We start from the raw sequence: 22,475 nt of genomic DNA, 5'->3' as shown, positions 1-22,475 counted from the left end.
CTGAAGCTCTAGGAAGTGATTAGGTAAATTGTACATTGGGACACTTGGCTACAAGTATCACTTCATTTATTTCATATGCATGTCCATGACATCAGTTGACTGGCATTAAAACTGAACTAGTCCATCTTAAGATAATTTCCCCATTGGGATGTTAGGGCTGGGAAGATGTGTTGCTAATCCACCATATTCCTCGTGTTTGTGAAATAAACAAGAAACAAGCAGGCACACAAGTCTATCATAGCCTTCTCATGCTTTAATCCCACACCCTGTACTCCATTTCTGGAGCATCTCTCCCCAGTCCTTTCCAGATGGCCAGACACGCAAGGTTCAGAGTTTTTCAGCCTCCAGGGGACCTTGAACAGGTCAAAGACCCTGGGGCTACCAGGAGATACTACTTTTTAGTTCACAGTTACATGAAAATGAACTTATATATATATATATATATATAAAAACCCAAATAACACAGACACATAAAAATCCCTTTACTTCTGGTGAATTCTCAGGGTCCAAAGTACTAGGGTTCATAATCTTCCCTGACATTGGAGAACTGAGGCAGGGACACTAAGGACTTGGTGTCACAATAGTCCTAATAGTCCTGGCCAGTGGCAACAGCTGTTTCATATCTTCCAAAGCGGTTTTACATCTTCTCTAGTTTCCCTTCTGTAAAGGAAGTGACCCAGTCAGTTGTGATTCTGCACTGGTTATGGTGCCTTTCTACGCTCACAGTGCTCCACATTCCCTCTCACAACCCAAAGGAAGGAGGACAGGCTTACACACAGGTGGGAATGGATTGGATTTCCCCATGACTTAATTCTGCTTTACTGAATTCTTCAGCACTCCAGCACTACATCTTCCTTGCAGTAGGCATATAAGGGACAAAAGTGACAGGAGCTGAATAGTGGAAAAGCTAACGACAGGAGGATTTAGACAGGGGATGGTGCACCCCAGGGGGCTTTTGATTAGGCCCACTTTTGAAGCAGTGTATGGCACTTGGTGTCATTCTGACAATGGGGAAGGGAGCAGCTTGCCAAAATCCTTGTGAAGCAGCCTAAGGATTTGTCTTTTAACACTCTCCCCCGTGTCTCCAGCATCAAAGGAAAGGTACAGTGAAGAGGTGAGACCGTGAGGAACCTGCAGCTAGCCCATCAGTGTGTGACAATCTCTCAGTAGGGCTGTGTGCTTTATGGATTGAGCCCAGCAAGGACAGACCCCTTTAGGCTGGTCCCTTATCAGACCTAAGTATTTATCCTTGACCACACTGAAGTTGAGCCTGGTAAGTAGTCTTCAGGATACAGAATAGCCTAGGTTTCTCAAAATATAATAAACAAAATTTTGTAAAGTCCCAAATCTCCTACTTCACACCCATGAGGTAGAGGCAGGAGCATGCCAGTGAAGGAGAAACCTCAACTGAGAAAATTTGAGAAGTTCTGGATAGGGCTTTTGTTTGGTTGTTGGAAGAGGTGACATAAGGTATGGGCAGGTCAAAGAGATGCCTCAGAAAAGGTCTTCTAAGGTTGACCACAGAGCCCAGACCAGCCCAGCTGAGGGCTGAATAAAGTTCTCCACATATGGCACATAGCTAGGTCTTTCTTGTGTGGGTTCTCTGGTGCCTGATTAAATGATATCCTCTGCTGAAGCTTTTCCCACAGGTGGTGCAGGTAAAAGGCTTTTCTCCAGTGTGTGTTCGCTGATGTCTGACGAGGTGATCCCTCCTGCTAAAGCTTTTACCACATTCATCACACCGGCAGTTCCTCACTGAAGCATGGCCTTTCAGGTGCTTGGCAAATGCTGCACTATGGCTGAAGGAGCGTCCACAGTGACTGCAGAAATAGAGCTCCTCAGTCGCGTGTGTTTTCCGGTGTGTCAGATACTGTCTGTGGTCACTGAAGTCCTCTCCACAGTCTCCACAGGAGTAGGGCTTGCCTCCAACATGGATTCTTTGGTGTGTTGTTAACACAGATTTCTGACTGAAGCTTTTCCCACAAATAGTACAGAAGAAAGGTTTTTCTCCTGTATGTGTCCTCTGGTGCCTGACCAGGTCTGAAGTCCAACGGAAATGCTTTCCACAATCATCACAGCTATATGGTTTCTCCACACGGGTATTTCCCTCAGACTGGGTCAGAGGGGCACCCACATTCTTCCGGTTTGGAGGCTGTTTATGAGGAGTGTTCGTCTTATGGACTTTCTGGTGCCTGGCAAGATGTGAGCTCCGTGTGTAACTTTTCCCACACTCCATACATTTATAGGGCTTTTCCCCTGTGTGAGTTCTCAAGTGCCTAATGAGATGAGAATTACATGTGAAGCTTTTTGCACATAGAGGGCAGGTATGTTGCCTCCCTGTCAGGGAGTGGCCAGGAACAGTTTCCCTAATATTTGTGGAACTATTAACTTGAGAAATATTTGTACCAAATCTTCTTTCATTAAGTCCACTTGTATTATCCTCAAAGACTATTTCCCAATCTGGAGTCTGGTGAATTTCTGGGTCTGCCACAACAGACCTATGTGTATCTTCTTGCTCAACACATTCTTCCTCATCTTCACTCACGTCTCCTATACAAGGGGCAGAAACAGAAAAGGAAAAGCTATAGTAACAACACCACCTCCAATCATGAGCGGATTTTTAATGGCTTTTCTAACAAATGACAGAGAGAGTACAGAAGAGGCTAATGGCAGAAGGGTCTGACTTTCAGAGAAAGACATTAGTGATGGATGGCATATTAGAAGAACCAGTAAGTGGGTACGGGGTATGGCCACTGGGCTACAAAATGAGACTGTAACAAAAAGTAAAAGATAAAATAATGAAAAAGGACCCAATGAGAAAGGTCCTTGGAGGAAAGAGGTGTACTGCTTAGAGGGAACTGTCCAATGTGGTGGTCAGATCCGTCTGCTACTCCTCACCTGTATAGGTAAAACTCAGGATTTCTGGCTCTGCAGGCTCTTGAGATTCATGGACATCTGGGAACTGAGGCTCTTCTTCTCTAATCTGAGAGGTATCATCTAGTCTGGGAATTGGAAATGCTGCTCAAGAGATGGGAAAAAAGGACATCACGATTGGCTCAATATTTTCCTGAGTTAAGAGCAGACCGTTATGGACTGGTAGGTGGCAGAGCAAACACGTAAGTTAAATGGTCAGATATTACTAGTCTTTAGCTTGGCACCTCTAAGTACTGCCCATCTCATACATTTCTTGTGCCTTCACCTGAGTCTCAGTAACTAGATATGCACTGTGAGCCTTGCTCCTTCCCTCTTGTTGAGGAAAGCAGATTACCTTTCTTTTTACTGCTTCAAAACTCATGTTTACTTCAAAAGTTAAATATTAAAGCTCAAAAGACTCTAACTGCATTCTCTGTATTAATGGTTTCCATTCCTTTTTTCCAAGCATCTTTATTTCTTCCTTTCAGCTGGAAGGAGAGCATCTTCTTCAGCTAACTGATCTTTAATCTCATTGTGAGGTAGGCATGCATAAGTGAGACTTTAGTTCATGTAGTCCACGGGTCTTTGATTCCCTATACTCCGATAGGAAAAAGATGTTTGTGGCTAGAATGCCCTGGAAATACATGCAACTCCTTACACAGAGAGACCACAATTCCACAATCTTCTTCCAAGACATATTCTCCATAGAATTCTTTTTGTGTTGGATCCAGATCACTCCATTGATCCTGTGAGAAGCACAGAGCCACATCCTTGAATGTGACCAGTCCCTGAAATGACACAAGGATCCAATCAGGATGAGACGCTTCAGGCAGCCTATTGTGTTTTGGGGTAGAGTCCATCCACAGACAAAGGGAATGCTAACAGGCAGAAGGATTTCCTTTGGGGAGCCTGCCTCCCACTGCGGCTGCTTCTGAACCTTCAGCACTGGAGGAAAGCACCGACCTTGCTTCTGCTTCTCCAACCCATTGTGTTTCTTCAGGCCAGACTACATTCTTCTTCAGGGTATTGTTTAAAACAGAGCTTAAAGCATTCACCTCCCTGTTTGGTGTTTTAATGGGATGTCTCTGTAAAAATCATCTTTTCTAGGAATCTTTCCCAAAGGACCTCATCTATTAGCATCTATAGTCAAAACAAGGAGGGCATTCTTTTCTTCAGCTAGACTACACTTCCAAACCAGGAGTGAATTCTATCCCTTTTTCTCAGCCACCTAATTTCGGAACAAGAAAGGATCTGAAGCTATCAAGAGGGATAGTTCATAAATATCACAGCAGTCATATTAGCCATTCTTACAAATGATAAACAAAACCCACCCAACTTCAAAATTGTACTAAATACTGCAAAATGATCCCACTTAGTCCCTTTAGTTAGCACCTCTGACAAGTAAGATGACTATGAAACCTGGAGTTGAAAACAACTGTTTAATTTCACAGTTTCTTCCCTTATCCGGCACACCACAGAACTGAAGACGAACAGTCGAATCATGCATACTTGTATCCTTGATTTGTTCAGCATATGGCTAACACCCAACAGACCTTCAAATATGTATTCTGAATAGGATTTACCTGAGAGAGAGCAGTGAGAAGAGCAACCATCTCTGGGTCTCCAGACCTTTGTTCTGCAGGAAGGTCTGGATCCTGGGGCACTGGAACCTCTAAGGAAAAAAAAAATGAGACAGAGATCAATAACGTAAGTGCAAGAGGCTGAGCACCCTCTACTCCAGTGAACAGAGTGGCCTTAACTTCTGTTAAGAGAATCAAGAAATCGGTCTAAGGTGAATTATCCTATCCGCCATTAGCCATAACCCCACTGGAATGCTGGGAGCACTCAGGAATACCACTACTTAGACTTGGCCCCATATTGAGGCAGGTTCGAGCTGGTTCTTTCTGCTCCCAACATCAAGATTCTGTGCTTTCTTTCCATTACAATTTTCCAGCCTGTGTGGTATAGGAGAACGCCCCCATTTCCAGTTCATTTTGCCCAAATCTCTGCTTCCTGCTGAGGCTTCTTCCTACCACTTTCCTGCAGAGGCTGGTGCTCCCCTTCATGCTGTGAGCTCTCCTGTTCCGGTGTCCCCAGATCTGTGCTCTGCAGGACTTCCTCATGGGGCTGCTCAGGGGTCAAGGTCTGTGTTGGATCTTGTTGCTCACTGGAAGACTCCGGCTCCTCCCCTCGGTGCAGTGTCTCCTCCGACAGGACTTCTTGGCCCTGAACATGGACGGTTACCTGGGAATAATTTTAACTTCCAGTCACCATGGAGTCAGGAGGAAATTCTTGGTTGTCATCAGGGGTTATTTTAGGAGGAACACCCCCAGAGGGAATCGGATGAGGAAGGGAAACTCAAGTTGCACAGGTATATAAAGAACCCGTTATCTTTGCAAAGACAAGGCAGAGGACACACTAGTACTATTCTACTTTTATTTCAGTCATCTGGGACCCTGAGGTTTCCGCCCTTCCTTCTTTCAGGTCTTCTATTACTGTTTGCTCCCCCAGATTACCATCCTAGGAGAGGGGTCTTGGGATTAAGAGTCTAGGTGAACTTTGAGGAAGTCTAATAGTTGCTTTCTGAGGACCCCAAGGTTCCACATCCAAAGAATCTAAAAACCCCAACCTTCAGGTGGCACAGGCAGGTGATTCAAACCCAAGAAAGTCACACTCATACATCCATCCATCCCTGCCCTGTTGGGGCTCATGGATCTAGACATAACCCAAAGATAATTTATGGGGTCCTCATACTCTCCCCATATCCAGTCTTTCCGGAAACAGGCCCCCTCCACATCACACAGATCAGGACTCCCCCTCCTCACCCACCGCCTTGGTCTCCTGGGTCGTTTCTGCAAACCCTCCACCAGCGTCACTGCCTCCTCGCCACTCTCGGGCCGCTGGCCACGCACCCAGCTCTGCAGTTCTCCAGGCAGGACAGTGAGGAACTGCTCCAGCACGAGCAGCTCCAGGATCTGCTCCTTGGTCCTCCTCTCTGGCCTCAGCCATTGATGACAAAGCTCTCGAAGTCTGCTGAGGGCTTCTCGAGGGCTGGATGCTTCCTGGTAGCGGAACCGTCGGAAGTTCTGGTGAGAGGTCTCCAGCACAGGGTCATCGCCCTGCAAGGCAGACTCTGGCCCGCAGGGGAAATCGTCCTCCAGTTTCACCATCATGACTCCCTCCTCTTCCCAAAGATCTTGGTCCTCTGGTTCCAAGGCTGTGGCCATTTCCTGGCTCTTGGGTGTTATCACACCATTTAGGCCTCACATTGGTATTAATGCATTTCAGACTGGGTACCTCAAGAGGCTCCTCCCAAGGGACCTAGGATAGAGAAGTAAAGATGAAAGAGAATAGATGCTTGCAGTTATGCAGAGACAACAGTTCTGAAATCCTTCACACACTTCTTAAATAATTACCACCCCCGTCTCCATAACTGTATGTTCAATGAAATCCACTCAGCCTAGCAAGCTCCTCTACCCTCACTTGCCTCACTTCCTAGGCAAGGCTCCTAGCGCAGAGGAAAGCAGTACATTGCTATACCTTTAACACTGTAGTTTTACCTCCTGATGTCTTTCTTGTACTTCCTTTCTGCTGACTTCTTTAGTCTGGCTTCATTGTTTCCTGTCTAGACTCTAGCCAGCACATTCTGAGCTACCCATTGTTGTCGAATATTATTTTAACTAGGCAAAGATGTGTTACATTTGTTATGCTGCGGAATATTACTTTAACTACTGTGTAAAGGTGTACTACTTTTGTTTATGCTGCATTTGTTTAACGATGTAAGGATGTGTGGTTAATTATGTAAACAAATTGTTGCATCTGTTTCACCTTGCCTGCCTAGGACATCTGACTGGTCTGATAAAAAGCAGAACAGCCAATAGCTAGGCAGGAAAAAGGATAGTGGGGCTGGCAGGGAGAGAGAATAAATAGGAGAAATCTAGGCTTGAGAGGGGAGGAGAGAAGAAGAGAGGAAAGAAAGAGAGAGACACACCGGAGCAAGAAGCCAGCAGACATGAGAAGCAGTGAAAGTAAGATATACAGAAAGAAGGTAAAAAGGTAAGATAAAAGGCAAAAGGTAGATAAAGAGAAACAGGTTAACTTAAGTTAAAAGAGCTAGCCAGAAACGAGCCTAAGTTAGGCTGAACAATCAAAACTAACAATAAGTCTCCGTGTCATGATTTGGGAGCTGGTGGGTGGCCTAAGAGAAAAAGCCTGGTACCTAAATGGCTGGAAGAAAGGATGCTTGCTCATAATGCCTACTAACACCCCAGTGGTCATGGTTTGTTTCACAGGCACATAACATGTATAACCTGAGAGATCAACAGGGTGGGTGCAGGTTATGTAAGGCTGCATCACACACATTAACCTTTGTAAAATGGGAACTCTTGGAGATTTAAGGACTTCAAAAATAGCAGTGAGGAAAGACTAACATGAGTAGCACTCCAAAAGCCTGTCTTTATCTTGCTAAAACATCTTTAACTGAATGACTTAGTGATCCTCAAGTTCACAAAGGACACTCATTTATTCTGGTCATGCTTGCAAGCTTACCTTCTTTCTGCCTCGGCAGGGACCAATTGTTAAGAACATACTCAATTTAGTAATCCTTGGATTCAACTTTCTTTCTCATTGTTTAAAATTTATTAAGCCAACCATATTTCTTAAATTTCTAAATGTTTACTCTTCTTCCTTCTTGTTACTTCAGTGTGGTCCTTACCACTTTGACTGAACTACAGCCATGAGTTCCTATGTGTGCTCCCTGCAGTACTCAACAATGATGGAGAAATGGATGAGATCTACATGAACAATCTGGACATGAGTGGGGGTAATGAAGGGCGAGGGTCGAGGGAAAGAGAGCTTGGGGGAGCGGGAGATCCCAGCTGGATCAACACCAGAGAGGGAGAATAAGGAATAGGAGACCATGGTAAATGAAGACCACATGAGAATAGGAAGAAGCAAAGTGCTAGAGAGGCCCACAGAAATCCACAAAGATACCCCCCACAATAGACTGCTGGTAATGGTCGAGAGACAGCCCGAACTGACCTACTCTGGTGATAGGATGGCCAAACACCCAAACTGTCGTGCTAGAAACCCCATCCAATGACTGAGGGAACTGGATGCAGAGATCCACGGCTAGGCCCCAGGTGGAGCTCCGGGAGTCCAATTAGCGAGAAAGAGGAGGGTTTATATGAGCGAGAATTGTTGAGATCAAGGTTGAATAAAGCACAGGGACAAATAGCCAAACAAATGGAAACACATGAACTATGAACCAATGGCTGAGGGGCCCCCAACTGGATCAGGCCCTCTGAATGGGTGAGACAGTCGACTGGCTTGATCTGTTTGGGAGGCATCCAGGCAGCGGGACCGGGTCCTGTGCTCATTGCATGAGTTGGCTGTTTGAAACCTGGGGCTTATACAGGGTCGCTTGGCTCGGCCTGGGAGGAGGGGACTGGACCTGCCTGGACTGAGTCTACCAGGTTGATCTCAGTCCTAGGGGGAGGCTTTGCCCTAGAGGAGGTGGGAATAAGGGGGAGGCTGGGGGGAAAGGGAGGGGGGCGGGAGGGGGGAGAACAAAGGAATCCGTGGCTGATATGTAGAACTGAATTGTATTGTAAAATAAAATAAAATTAAATTAAAAAAATCCTAAAAAAAAAAAAAAGAGTACTTGGCTGTTCTTGCAGAGGACCAAGCACCCACATGATGGCTCACAACCATCTGTAGACATGCACGTGGTGCACAGACATACATGAAGGAAAATCACTCATGTCGATAAAATAAATCAATAAAAAAATATAGTAAGTCAGTTGTGAAGCTTTTGCTGTGCATTACTCTCCAAAAGGCATTCTGATTCAGTACATCTAGACAGTTATGTCTTTAGAAATGCTACTTGCCATTCTGCTGAGATCCCTGGTTGGGTAATATCAAGGGAAGTAAGGGGAGGTAAGAGTGCCTATATCTGCCTGCTATCATTTAGCAGGTATGGGACATGAGTGCGGCCCGGTGGCAAGTTTTCTCTGTAAATGACTTTTCTCATCAACAGAATGGAAATGATATTTTCTGTTAGTGTAAATTTGAGATTAAATGTCTTACTGTTTGTTATGTTCACAAGGGAGATAGAACTTCAATGTTAACTATTAACTTTCTAAAGTATACTTCTAATGACATTACTCAGTATTATAAAAAGTAGTGTTTAAAATGTTAGTGAGATCATCTGAAACCCTGTGCAGGGCAGGCAAAGTTCTTTACAGTCTATCTTACCCACTCTCTGTACCACGTGCTCTAGTAACTGTACTGAGGGCCAACAGCAGGGCTTTTTGGGCTTCCCTGCATTTTGAAGACTGTACTTATTGCAAACACTCCCCACTCTGTCCTTTTTTGATTGCTACAAGGTGTATGGCTATTTCTTTTCTTTTTTTTTCGAGACAGGGTTTCTCTATGTAGCTTTAGTGCCCTTCCTGGAACTCACTCTGTAGCCCAGGCTGGCCTCGAACTCAGAGGTCCACCTGCCTCTGCCTCCCGAGTGCTGGGATTAAAGGCGTGCGCCACCACCACCCGGCTTATTATTTTTTTCAAGACAGGGTTTCTCTGTGTAGCCCTGGCTGTCCTGGAACTCACTCTGGAGACGAGGCTGGCCTCGAACTCAGAGATCCACCTGCCTCTGCCTCCCGAGTGCTGGGATTAAAGGCGTGCGCCACCACCACCCGGTGTGTATGGCTATTTCTTAGCAGTTTTCCTTTCTCACTTCCTTGCTTTCGGGAGTTGCTATTTTCAAGTCACCATTCTTTGGCAGGTATGTCTATGCAGCCTGTGGGCCACACATTTCCCAGGATAACTATTAATATAGTCAATTCATTTGTAGATGACATTGATTTTACAATGTCAAAAGTTTGGACACCCTGATCCAGTGTTACCAGTGTTAGCTGTCACAGTGAATCTTGAGATGTTCTTCCCCTAGTGATGATCCTTCAATCATTCCTGCTTTTTTTCTTAAGTGAATGAGCTTCTCTAAGCATATCACACTCTAGCTGGCCTTAATCTTGTTATTCACTTTGCTATCTTTTACAGCCATGCCCCCCATTCCTGAACTGGGTGCATACAATATTTACACATGTCCCATGCACTTTAGCCTTTGAATATGAATTGTTAAGATTCCTTCCCAGGAGAAACATAAGCAATAGCTACCCCTTGTCCTAAATTACTAACAACAAACAGAGGCATGATCCCATCACACTTCACTCTGGGGAATGAAAGTGTTTTTTAGTCAACCTTATGAAGAACGGATAAGGAGTTACTTACAGGGATGGGGTCACTCCTCCGGCAGAGAGACACACCTAGAAAGCTTTACCCAGCAGGGATGTAATGCTTCCCTAATAGCTGCATAGATGGAGGCCCTGCTCTAGTCTTCTCTGGTATGTTTGTGTATTCTGGCCCCTCCCCCAGGGAATGTGCTGAGTTGACAGTCCTTAGGGAGCAGTTGGATGGATGGGGGAGAACTATAAACAAGCCCAGCTGGGGTCGTTTGCAAGGGGGCACAGCTGAATGCTCCAAGATGGCAGTTGGTTGGCTTGGAGGAAAGTCATACACTACTCTTCCTACCTGTGACCTTTAGTTAGGCTAAACTTTACTTATCTTTTAAGACATAGCTTAGGTTTTGTGTCTTCTGAGACATTTCCTTAGATACTATTCTCTCTACCCTTACACATGGTTGGAAATCACCTAAATGGGTCAAAAGCAACCTGGGTCCATCTCTGTCACTACCTATTTATTTTCCTTGTGAAATTTCTGCCCTCACTCCTGCACATGTGCAGCTCAGGGTCTTGTGTCTTACGTCATCAGTGGGCACTGGCAACTATGTACGCACCTTAAAAGTCAGATGCTGACACCATGCTCCCTCTGCTCCCTGCTCTGCTCTGGTCCCTCCCCCACCATCATCTTTCTCTCTCTCCAGGCCTGGACCCTCTCTCTCACCGCTTCCCCTCCTAATAAAGCTCTGAACACTGGGTTCTGTCATGACCTTGACCTTTCCATACCACAGCCAGGGCTACCACCAGCGCTGTTTATCTTTCACTTTTGCATCCTTTCAGTTAGGAACTGTGAATTTTACTCTCTAAAGCCTATTACAAAGAACACAATAAATGCACTTAAAATGAATGAATCTCCACTCTCATGTCTTTTTCCTACCTTAGCAGCCAACACATCTTTCCATATCTATACTTATATTTTCCTAGTTCATTTAGTTTTGTTAATTTTAACAAAATGTCTTCAAATGCATCATATCTTCATCTGCATTAAACTCTCTAGTTGAGCACAACATACTACCATATTTGAATGCCTAGTTTCAACCCTGGAAAAGCACTGGCCTCTGTCAGGTACTGTGTGCTGAGGGAACCACTTGAACTCAAGTTTTACAACTGTTTTTGGCTCTGTCCTCTTCCAGACAACGTTATCCATCCCAGGAACTCCTTATTTGTCAATCATTTTGTTCTGCACTGCAGCTGCCTGCAACCAACCCTCAAGGTTAGCACTTGACCAGCTAGCTGTACCTTGACTGCTGCTGCACTTTGTATGACCCATGGCCAGTGATCACATGGTTCCCAAATTTCTCTTAATCCAAGTTATTTCATTATATTGTCTTCAATCATTTGCAATATAGCTTTCATGTTTTTGATAGTTCTGTAATTCTTTTTAAAAACTGTGTGTGAATGTGGCCATGCCATGGTGTACATGTGGAGGTCAGAGGACCACTTGCAGAAGTTCGTTCTCTATCTATCAAGTGGGTTCTAGGGATCAGGTCATTAAGCTTGGCAGCAAGCACCTTTACCCATTAAACCATCTTGCCTAGTTCTAGCATTCCTATGTCATCTTGTGCTAAATTTCTCTACTTCTTGATAGTCTGCAGGTTTGTTTTGAACTTTATGCTCATCTTTAGTGAAGTTGTATTTTTTCTTGGTAGAATTAAAAATGGGTAGAATTTCCTTTGTTTCTAGCTCATCACTAATGGTTTTAGTAGTCTTGGTATTCCTAAAAAATAATTTTAGTATGCTATTTGGACCTCAAGTGATTTTTTTTAAAGACTGAGTTTGATTTAATGTGTGTATCGGTGCCTAAGGAAGCCAGAAACTACTGGATTCCCTGCAGCTGGAGTTACAGGTAATTGTGAGCGGCCTGACATTCAGTGCTTGGAACACAACTTCAGTCTGTGAGAGCAGCAAGTGCCATCTCTCCAGTCCCCCAAGATTTCTGACTCACCAGAGAATCTCTGATACTCAAGGTTCTCTAAGAGCTGGCCTCCGGGGGCCCTCTCTCTTCTACCACGAGTGCCACCTCCAGGAGAGCCATGCTCAAATCACTGGTTTCTATCTCCCGTTTCCCGTTAACAGGATTTTCTCAGCTTCTCTGGGAAACACCTTCACCAAGCCTTCACTTGCCTAACTCCTCCACGGTCTATTTTTCTGAGTTCCTCCTAACTGACCCCCTCCCAGGCGATGAATAATAAAAGCTTGAGTCTCTCCATTTCACAGTATGCATTGTGTTGTAAAAATTGTTCCTCTGAGCTGGGTGGTGGTGCCTTTAATCCCACTAATCCCAGCACTTGGGGAGGCAGAGGCAGAATTCAAGGCCAGCCTGGTCTACAGAGGTAGTTCCAGGGACAGCCAGGGCTGTTACACTGAGAAACCCTGTCTTGAAAAACCAAACAACAACAACAAAACAACAACAACAACAAAAAACCCTGTTCCTCTGGTGGCAGGATAACTCATGAAACTATATAGGGTCTGAAGGGAGGGGCATGTTGTACCTGCTCAAAGTCTGGCAAGCAGTAAGTACTTGCTTCGTAATTGATGAGGGCATACAACATTTCCTGAGTTTCTGTCTCTGGGAAGGATAGAAACCATGTCCAGCAAAATGTGTGCTGGATAAGTGAATAAAGACAAATTTATTGTTTGCATTGTAAGTAAACAGGACATTCTCAGTTGTTTTCAGTGTGATGGAGTAATCTTCAGGTCACTTTGGGGATAATTCAATTCATGACCTGGCCTCTTGAACATGCATTGTTAGAGTACACAAAGAATGATTAGGAGAGGAGGCATGGGGAAACTAAAACCAAGACCTTTCTACTATTCCTGGATCGGCTTTCTTTGTCCCTTATCTGAAGGTGTCACATGACAGAGCTAGCTCTAACTCAGTTCTCTTGAGCATAGAAAACCACAGGACATGAAAAAATACTCAATTTTGTAGCCTAAAAGGTGTCTTTTCTAGCTACAGGAAAAAGGGTGACCTTTTTACTAGAACACAGTCTTTAGACAATTAACTAGCAGTTGGACTTAAATGATTATATTTAGTAGATGTGTAGTTATTCCTGAGGGAAGAGTGACGCTCATTAGGGAGGTGATGAAACAAGGCTTAGGATGTCTACAAAACTTACAAGACTCAGGAAGCTGAGCTGTCATACTCATCAAACCTAATCCCCAAGGTTATGTAAGCAGTAAGCAACTGATGTGGACGGCAGACTCCTTGGCAGCACTGCCTTCAACTTAAGCAGGGAGATCCAGGGTGACAGTTTTCATCAACTGTCACCCATGCTGGGGCAGATCCTTTCTGTGATGTACGTGCCTTTGATTCACCCATACTCCTGTAATAACCTCACCAGATCACCAAACTAAACTTGGATAGAATTATTTCTTTTTGGTCTGCCATTAATACTTTATTTAGGGGTGAAGAACCATTTGTTCACAACTCCCCCAAAAGACACACAACACAACTGGTAAGTGAACAGGGTCTGAAAGAATCAAAGATAATTTGGGGAGGAGCAGCTGCACAGTCACAGGTTAAGGCATGCAGCTAAGACTGATCTGAGACCAGAATATCCGCAGAGGCAATTCTGATGTGACGACCTTTCTGCATGGGATATATATCCTGTATCACCTTTCTGAAATGGAATAGTGTGCTTCCTTTCTGTAGTGGCAACTTCATGCAATGGGTAATAACACATGCCACCAACGTGAAGACATGAGAATGGAGTATCCTTTGGGGGAGTGCCAAGTTGACCATCTTATCTACATGGTATGAGGTCGCACGCTTCCCTAGTGAATTGGGCCTACCATGCAACTGTAGAGGCATTCCTCCAAAAGCTGATGAACTTGAGAATATACACAAACCCTGAAAGTAGCATATATGGGATGTGGTCATAAGCAGGCTAAGGTAGCAATTAGTGTTGTGAGTGAAAAGGTATACAACTGAGCTCAGCTGTCTGTCCAGGAAGAGCTTGTCCACGTAAGGGAGGAATTCTGATAGGAAAGACATGGGACTGCTGTCCTCTGACTTGGCAGAAGGTGGAAAAAAGAGGTAAGATGAGATGGGGGTGTTGGTTTGTCATTTCCTACATTTGGCAGGTGTAAGGAGACAGTACAAACTAGATCCCTTCTAAAAAGCATTCCATTCCACCACCTCCAATTTAGAAACTGGGATTCCATGAGAAAGTCAGTTAGTGAAGGGAGCAAAAGTGAAAGAAGACACCCCTTAATTCCAACCTTTATACAAAGGAAGAGAAAATTCATGATTCAGCATGATGGGGTAGGGGTGCCTAGTGGCCCTGTACAGAATAAGGGAATGCTGTACACATGAAACGTTTTAACTGAACAGATGATAAAACAAAGTATGAGAGCCTCTCATAGTCTGGTTCATAAGACTATGAGACACGAGGGCAGATGGGATCAATCTAAGTATCAAAGAAGAAACTGAGACACATAACTACTTATCCCTCCCTGAGACAGAGTACACATAATCTGAAGCAGTATGAGGAAGACCAGACTCCCAAGTACAGCTCATATAAACCATTAGGGTCATTTGGTTATGGTTGGCTCAGAACTTCCTTCAGGATTATCAGGAACTGGAAAACAGCAGAGGAAGGGTAAGCATTATTGAAGGAAGTGGACATGTGATAAGTGGTGGTTGACACCCAGCTCACAAGACTAGACAGGGCTGCTGAGGAAAGTGAAGAGGTTGACTCAGGAGGGACCTTGGTACTCCTAAGAGGCTTTAGTAGCTTTGCTAAGTCCATGGCAGGGCATGCTCTTTATTGGGCAGAGAAGTTCTGGTGGATCTGAATACTCAGAACAGAATGTATATTGGGTGTTTACGATGCTAAAGTAATCAAAATGAGATCAGGGAAGCATAGAAGGGAATCTTTCTTGGCCACTGAAAGGCAAATGTGACAAGATTTAGCATGAGCTGGAGTTCTTGGGAGGGTGTTGATAAAAGGCCAAATGTGTGTTTTTGAGATTTTCCAAAGCTTTGAAGCCTGACCAGTTCCATAAACTGGTGAAACAAGACCAGGATGACAAAGCATTACAAGTGAAAAGACTGAGGTTTTCCTAGGAGCAGGCAGCTGTCCTCCAGAGGATGCTGTGAATATTTCTCTGCAAAAAGGCATACTAAGGCTGATACTCAGACTCCTGCTGCCATCAGTCTTTAACATGGAAGGTATACTGAGGTCTCTTAGACCAGGGCCCTTTTAACAGCCATGTGTGGCTGACAGAGGGATGACAATAACCTGAAGCTTGTTAGAATCAGAGATGACTCTAGCGGCAAGTGCAGTATGGAAGATAAGGGCCTGCTTGCCCTTAGCCAAGCTAGCCCATTAGTGCAAGCTGGCCCCATAGAACCCAGTGAGGGAATGCAAGGTGGGTCTTCAGCATGCAGTGGATGGCTTAGGAAGAATGACTATGATTAGAGAGTGTGCAATACAGTAGTGCCTCCATCTACACAACTGTACCTAACACTGCTCTTTGAGAAAACAAATGATTCAAACAATAGGATCTTTTCATGCTGTATTGGGCTTTAATAACAGTTCTTTCTCTTAGCTGCCTAAGACCAATTGATATTTACTTGGAATGGATGATAAGCCTTCAGAGACCCTGCCTTCAGTGTAAAAGGTATTGTCCTATAATGCTAATCCACTGAGTGTCTTGCAGACTTAGAAGAGAATCTGCAAGGCCAGTAAAAACAGCAATCAAAATGTCTGCAGAAGTCATCCTATGTGAGTGGGCACTCCCAGGAGTCATAAGATTGCTGAGTGAAAACCCATACTATTCCTATGAGCTATTAACCAAGAGACCTGAGTTCCCCCCTCACCTCCTACCTCACTTCCATACAAGCTATTGCCACTGCTGCTGGTTTCACATTAGAACTAAATGGTAAGACTCTATTACGGAAGACATTGCATGCTTTGATTATAGGACACGAGAAATCAATCTGGGACTGAGCTGGAAGCTTCTTACCTGCTGGATGGTTTTCATAGCGCCAGAAGGTGCTATGCAGTCTACTGTGGGAGAAATGTCACCAACGGTCCTGTCCAGGTGTAAATTCTATGTTCTACACTATGAACATTCTTTAGGAATGATACGCCAGCTGTTGCAATAATGGCGAACTGCTACGTGTGCAACCAGCTGCTTTCTGCTTTGATTTAAAGCCTGCTCTACAGGAGCGACTAACACCTACTTTTGTTAAGCCAAAGCAAATACTTGTGGCTAGGGAGGTCAGGAGGGCCAGGGGTGAGGAAACTACTACTACTACTACGGAAACAGTTGTAGTTTTAATGTGAATGAGATGTACCTAACTGCCTTTGAAACAGTTGCTTATACTCACAGATTACTGCTGTTATCAGTCTCTAATAGAGAAGGAAAGGCTGCTCCCCCACCTCCCCAAGTGGGTACTACAGAGACTGATACAATCTGTCAAGCTGCCGAGAGTAAATGACTGTTACTATGGCACTGTGGCCCCATGCTCACCCAGAAATGGAAGAAAATTCTCAGCCACCTCTTTTACCCTTCAAAGGCTTAGGGAACACCTCGGAAGATAGAGTGGAAAGAACATACGAGCCACAGGAAGGAGTGAGTGCTGTACAACTATTTCCTCCCAAATGAAATAGCCCCCTTTGGAGAGGTGGCGGGGTGTGGTTCCTAAGCCTCACGAAGCTAATGATACTTAGGCTCTGGAAGTTCACTGATTCAGGAAGCTCATACAGTTACAAGATTCATGAGGGCTCTCTCCAAGATGATATGAACAGGAAGCAACTGGTGGTGAAGACACTGAGGGAGCCACTTTCAGACTGAGCAGGGAACTATGGGAGTTGTCCATTTTGGGGTGAACTGTCTGGTGATGCCGGTACCTCTGTGCCTACAAGTAACCCCCTACTTGTTATTAATGTACTCAATGGCTTACCAAACTATATGGGTAGAAGAGTTTCTTTGATCTATCTTTTATATCTTATCTGGTGTGGATATCTGTTCACACCTCTCCAGGAAGTCACACAAATGCCAAATGTAGCCCCATAATCTGGGGCTGTGAATACAACTGCTTAGTGGAGCTTACTAGGGCCTTCTGGCTGTTCTAGAGTAAAAACAATTAATTCAAACCTTTAACTGTTTTCTTCTAAGGCTGCTGCTCTACAAAATTAAAGAATCTAACAATATGGCCCTTCCACTAGCCAAATTCTCACTCTTACTTCAACTGTTCTATGTACAGATGCACATCCCATCTTCCCATGTAATGGTAACATGGTGCTGGAATCTTGGGTATGTATCTCTACTTTCATAAGCTACACCGCACAATTTCTCTAACTCTCAGCTTTATCCTTGAAATGTGGTTAACACTACCTGTCTCACATGCTCATTCTATGGAGTAAATGAAATAATTTACAAAAATCTCTTGGAATAGAATCCAGCACAGGGTAGATGCTCAATATGGCATTATTTTCTGCTTCAAGCTCTTTTAAATCCTTTTGAGAAATCAAGATTTAAATAATAAGCAAAGGTTTCATTTTATTTCTTCATAATTATGAAAGAAAAATTGGATCTCACAGGGAAAGGGTTGGTCTGTTTACTGTCTAAGCACAAGTGAAGTGCTAGACTCAACCCAAAAAGCCAACAGTCTTTGCTCTGGAGGCACTAGAACCTGAATAAAATGAGCTGTTGAACACAGATGGGACAGAACCTTGATGACATGGTCTTTAACTGAAGGTGGAACCAGCAAGGCTTCTACTTACCAGAAGCAAAGACCCTTCCCTTTCTGCAGTTGGCAGGAGGCAATGTGATTCATAGCCAGTGAGTATAGCTCAAGTCCTGTGAAAGCTCAGCCCAGAAGGCAAAGAAAATGAAAGCAATGCATTCCCTGGCTTCTGGCCTTCACACATGTCATGATCAGTGTGCTTTGAACCATGCTGAAAAACTGGTTTGATTTTGGAAGTGTTGGGATGGAATCCAGAACTCTGCATATTAGGCAAGTGCTCTACCACTGAGCTATAGCCCCACCTTGAAAACTGTTTTTTTTCCCTCTACTTTTTCCTTTATAAAAGTCCTATTTAAATACCAAGGAAATATTAGCTCAAAGCTTCTTACAATAGATTTTAAGAAACAAAATGAGGAATAGAAAAGGAGAAGACTGGAAGAAACGAGAGGTCAATTAAGTAGTGGTTGGTACAGGAAGGTCAGTATGGCTGAGGTTTAATGATCTTCTACACTGAAATTTGACTGCCTTTGTAGTCAGCATTAAGGTTTAAGCTGGATGTAAAAATGTCATTGAGAATAAGGTAAACTGAAAATACAAAAACCAGAGCAATTAAGTCTCTAACAAAATGTTTCTCTGTTGTCACACACACACACACAGATGTAGGTAGCAATGATTAAAACAGTTCTTCCTGACAGAAGACTTACATTCTACACCCTGCTCTACCCTGTAAAGACATGACACCCTACTCTACCCTGTAAAGACATGGCAGCCTGCTTTACCCTGTAAAGACATGGCACCCTGGATCAGCTGTGTCAGCTCATTTTGAAGGAGATGATTTTCCTGTCTAAAGGCAAAGTGGATCATCCTATGAGAAGTTAACTGGATTTTATGATGATAGGAGGGGCTTCAGAAGGAACAAAGACAAGTACTTTGTTTATTGTTTGGTTCACAATGGATTAGTGAGGGATGATCAAAGAGGTTTACTAAAGAACTGAGATAGGTTGGATTAAATACATATTTTAAGAGACCAGAATTGCCTATCTGGCCACCCTGACCATGTTTGTTAACTTTCAACATGACATGAAGCTTCCTGCATTTAATGGATAGTACCCAGAATTAGTTATTGACCTAACTAATGGGTCAATCATTACATACAAATTTAAGACAAAATACCATAAATTAATCTGAAGCTGAAAAAGTAAGGGACATCAAATTTGACACCCACTAGGAAGAAATCAGTATTTATTATTTGGCAGCCAAAGTTTAGCAGACACAATAAATTCCTACAACAAACACAGTCAATGATAATCTCACAACAGGGAACAGGATAACTAACAAGATTGTAGCCGGAGGATCCCAGGGGTGGATGTAAGTAACTCAGGACAATTTACTTTCTATGTCTGTACTATTAATACATCCTGGCTACCCACTACTGTATGCTAGGTGACTTCCTTTTGGCTTGATCTGAGGCTTTCTTGCATATATGTGATATAGATTGCAGTCTCTGTGGTTTGACCAAGAGGAATCTGAGAGAGCAGAAGAAAACCCAGCAAGAGGGTTTTCCTTGGTGAGCTAGGTCCCCTAAGCAAGGATATACTCCTGGGGCCTAGCACTTTTCAAGGTAGTTTGTAGAAAGGGAGCTCAATAAATACATGCCCCAACTTGGATACAGAAGCACTGAAATCAGTGGGTGCCAGGGCTTCCTGGTAATGAGTCCTTCATGGGGGACAGCTGTAGGCATCGACTGCGTTAATATCAGTGGAGGAAATTTTGAGGGAAGAAGTGCAGAGAGTTGATTCAATCCATAAACAGACACTGAGCCTCAATTTTATATCTCATACTATTCCAGGTGCTGAAGGGGGAAGAAAGCAAAGGCTCTGACCTTAAACTTAACAGGCAATCAGGAAGAAGCAGGGACTTCAGCAATATCAGGAATTCACAGCACAAACCTGGAATATGTGTGTGGTCTGAGCAGCAAGCACTTTATCAAGGGAATTAAGAAAATCAAGGGAGCTGGGCCTAAGCCTTTGCTTCCAGCACTTGGAGGCAGAGACAGGCAGACCTCTCTGAGTACTAGGCCAGCCTAGTCTATATAGTGAGCTCCAGGACAGCCAGGGATACACAGAGAGACCTTGTCTCAAAAAACTAAAATCAAAACCAAAACAATATTAGGGAAAGAAAAAACAAAACAACAAACAAAACCTCATCAGTATTTCATCTTAACTTGCCATAATGGATGATGAGCATTTGGCTTTCTGTCTTCAAGGCATTTAATTTCACAAATAACTCAGACTTGAATGGTAAGATCACCCACCAAAGATGAGGCAACACCACTAGTATTTTCAAGTCTTTGTCCTCAAAGGTGGCTGCCACGAGGTCCGGAAAAATCACAGTGGCTCTCGAAGTGATCAATCCAGACTACACAGCACCACTTCGGCCTCACATACAGATTCTGGGCATGAAGGCCAAGCATTCTGTGTTTAATAAGCATTTCATGTGTGCTAAACTTGGTACCCACTACATGGACAAAGGAAGTAAGTGTGAGGTTTTATCCAGAAAGGAACAAATTTATCCAGTGATATCCACATTCAGGCAAGAATAAGACAACAGAAGCAGAAAGTCTAGAACCGTTTTATGTCTGTGTCAAGTTGCGCAGGTACCTGTATATTCTGTAATGACAAGAGTCCCTCATAGTGACGCAAATCTTGCAGTGCCCTTGAAATGACTGTTTCCTGCAAGTATACAGAGAGCAAAAGGGTATGTATGTGGAGGTGAGAGGGGGAAAGATCAGCGTCTGGTGGTCCTGGGAAGAACAATGTCGCACTTCCCTCCAACTCTGTCCACCCTTCTATGTTAGGCAGTAATGGCAGAAAGTTACTCAAGACAGATGGTACAAAGTAACTACTCCACTGTCCCTTGCTTCTCCCAACAAGCCTTCCATGGCCCCCCTGACACCTCTTTAAGGTAGTTTTCTGGATCAAGGTCCATGGGGCTGCTTGGAAGAAAAGCTGCAAAGAGAGAAGCTTTGTGATTCCAGCGTAGCTTCCCTGGCTCTCACCTACAGAGCAGGGACAGAGAACAAGAAGTATTTCTAAAGGTAGCCTGTCATCAAAACCCTGGATGTGATATTGCTGTCCAGGACCAAGGCAGTTCAAGATCAGCTGGGCCCATATGCCTCCCTTTGGGGAGTTCAGCACCGAGAACAGCCAGCCACGGCTCAGGGGGAATAAAGTGTGTGAGAGGACCAGTGCAGCCATGGGATGAATATAAACTAGCAAACTTTTCAGTCGACTAAGACAAGTCCCGCAGCTGGTGCGGTGAGATGGAGAAGGGGCCCGTGAACTGGCTGTTTGTTAGAGGTAGGAAGAAGGAAGCTGCAAGAGCAGACACTAGCCTCTAGCTACAGGGAAGTTCTGAGTCTGTCACTAGGACAGGTGAGAGCCACAAGCTAGCCGGTCTCCAGTGCCTGGCATGATCACAGGTGATAAGATCGCCCGGGAAGGGGGCGGGGTTCGCCGGGAAGGAGGGAAGGGAAAGCCAGCGAAAGGGTTCTCCAGCAATGTGAGCGGCAGGGTGTAAAGACTGGCGAAGCGGGGAAGATGGGTGTCAAGGGGCCTAGACCACTCCCCACTGGGTTCTGGGGTACCGGGAGCAGTTGGCATGGATGCAATCCGAGGGGCACAGTGCGTGTCCGCAGGCCCGAGAGGGGGGCGGAAAGAGGCGGCTGGTCAGAGGAGAAGCCTGGAGCACCACCCGTCTCCGGCTCCGGCGGCGGGGAGGTGACAGGACCACAACGCCCAGGCCGTGGGGACCCCGCCGCCGCCGCCGCCCCTTCCCTAGGCAGCCGCTATCCCCGGGCGCCGGGGGGGCGGGGTCTACAGCCCCTCCCCACGCTCCTGCCCCGCCCGGCTCACACTCCCCACCCGCTGCGGTGCCCGTTCGCCGGCCAGGTCCCCCGGACACTCACGTCTCCCGCGGCTCCAGCGGCTCCTCCCCTGCCCGGTGCTCCCCCACCCACTCCCGGCCGAAAGAGCTGATCGGGATCCGAGTCGCGCGGGGCCCAGCGGGTCGGAACACGTGGGGCCTCCGCGCCCGGAAGCGGAAGCGTCCGCTCGCCCCGCCTCCGAGCCCGTGCTGGAGCCGGTCTAGGCAGTGGGAGGGTTGGCCGGCTCGGTGTGTTTCTGTGGGTTGAGGCCCTGGGGCTCCAGAGAGACCCATGTGGGAAAAGCCTTCCCTGGACCGCTGCCCTCTGTGCCCAGTCCCTTTTGCTACAACTCAATCGACTCCCTGGGTCTGGGATTCATGGCTTACCTCCTACAGGGTTTTGTTTTCATCTTTCATGTTGGTTTTGGTATCTACACCTCCACGAGGGACCCCGCCCCCTCCTTCCCACGCAGTTTTGTTGTGCTCCAAGCGTGGAAGAATAGAAAGGAAAGCGTTGAGTCCGAATGCTGGCTCTTGCGTGCGCACTCAGCTGTTGCTGCGCTGTCAGCCCGTCTGCCTGTCAACTCTGACCATCTTGTGAAAAGGGCAGACTAAAACTGTTGTTGGTCTTAGGA

At 45.2% G+C, this 22,475-nt stretch overlaps 1 protein-coding gene across 2 annotated transcripts; it reads right to left on the bottom strand.

Moving 5' to 3' along the window:
• Nucleotides 1–231: 231 nt before the first annotated feature.
• On the bottom strand, nt 232–21,990 carry Znf202 (zinc finger protein 202). Of its 2 annotated transcripts, XM_052757082.1 has the most exons (7): nt 21,884–21,990; nt 5,739–6,234; nt 4,947–5,157; nt 4,497–4,585; nt 3,572–3,701; nt 2,899–3,018; nt 232–2,550 (listed from the first exon to the last, which is right to left on the bottom strand). In XM_052757082.1, the coding sequence occupies exons 2-7, from the start codon at nt 6,138–6,140 to the stop codon at nt 1,580–1,582; spliced, it is 1,923 nt and encodes a 640-aa protein (XP_052613042.1). In that variant the 5' UTR covers nt 6,141–6,234; nt 21,884–21,990; the 3' UTR covers nt 232–1,579. The 2 variants fall into 2 exon arrangements, with proteins under 2 accessions (XP_052613042.1, XP_052613050.1); XM_052757090.1 differs by lacking the exon at nt 21,884–21,990 and having other exon boundaries at nt 5,743–6,038.
• Between the last annotated feature and the right edge of the window lie 485 nt (nt 21,991–22,475).

Source organism: Peromyscus californicus, unplaced genomic scaffold (genome assembly GCF_007827085.1).
Source record: "Peromyscus californicus insignis strain IS unplaced genomic scaffold, ASM782708v3 Scaffold_11__1_contigs__length_118956290, whole genome shotgun sequence".
NCBI lineage: Eukaryota > Metazoa > Chordata > Mammalia > Rodentia > Cricetidae > Peromyscus > Peromyscus californicus.
This window is presented reverse-complemented; position numbering and strand designations above follow the sequence as displayed.

Excerpts from the sequence above, each read along its gene's own strand:
- Znf202 (XM_052757082.1), bottom strand. The coding sequence starts at position 6,140 with ATGGCCACAGCCTTGGAACCAGAGGACCAAGATCTTTGGGAAGAGGAG. Across the intron at positions 5,158-5,738 it reads CCAGGAGACCAAGGCGGTGG|GTAACCGTCCATGTTCAGGG; the intron begins GTGAGGAGGGGG and ends AATTATTCCCAG. Across the intron at positions 4,586-4,946 it reads CCAGCCTCTGCAGGAAAGTG|AGGTTCCAGTGCCCCAGGAT; the intron begins GTAGGAAGAAGC and ends TTTTTTCCTTAG.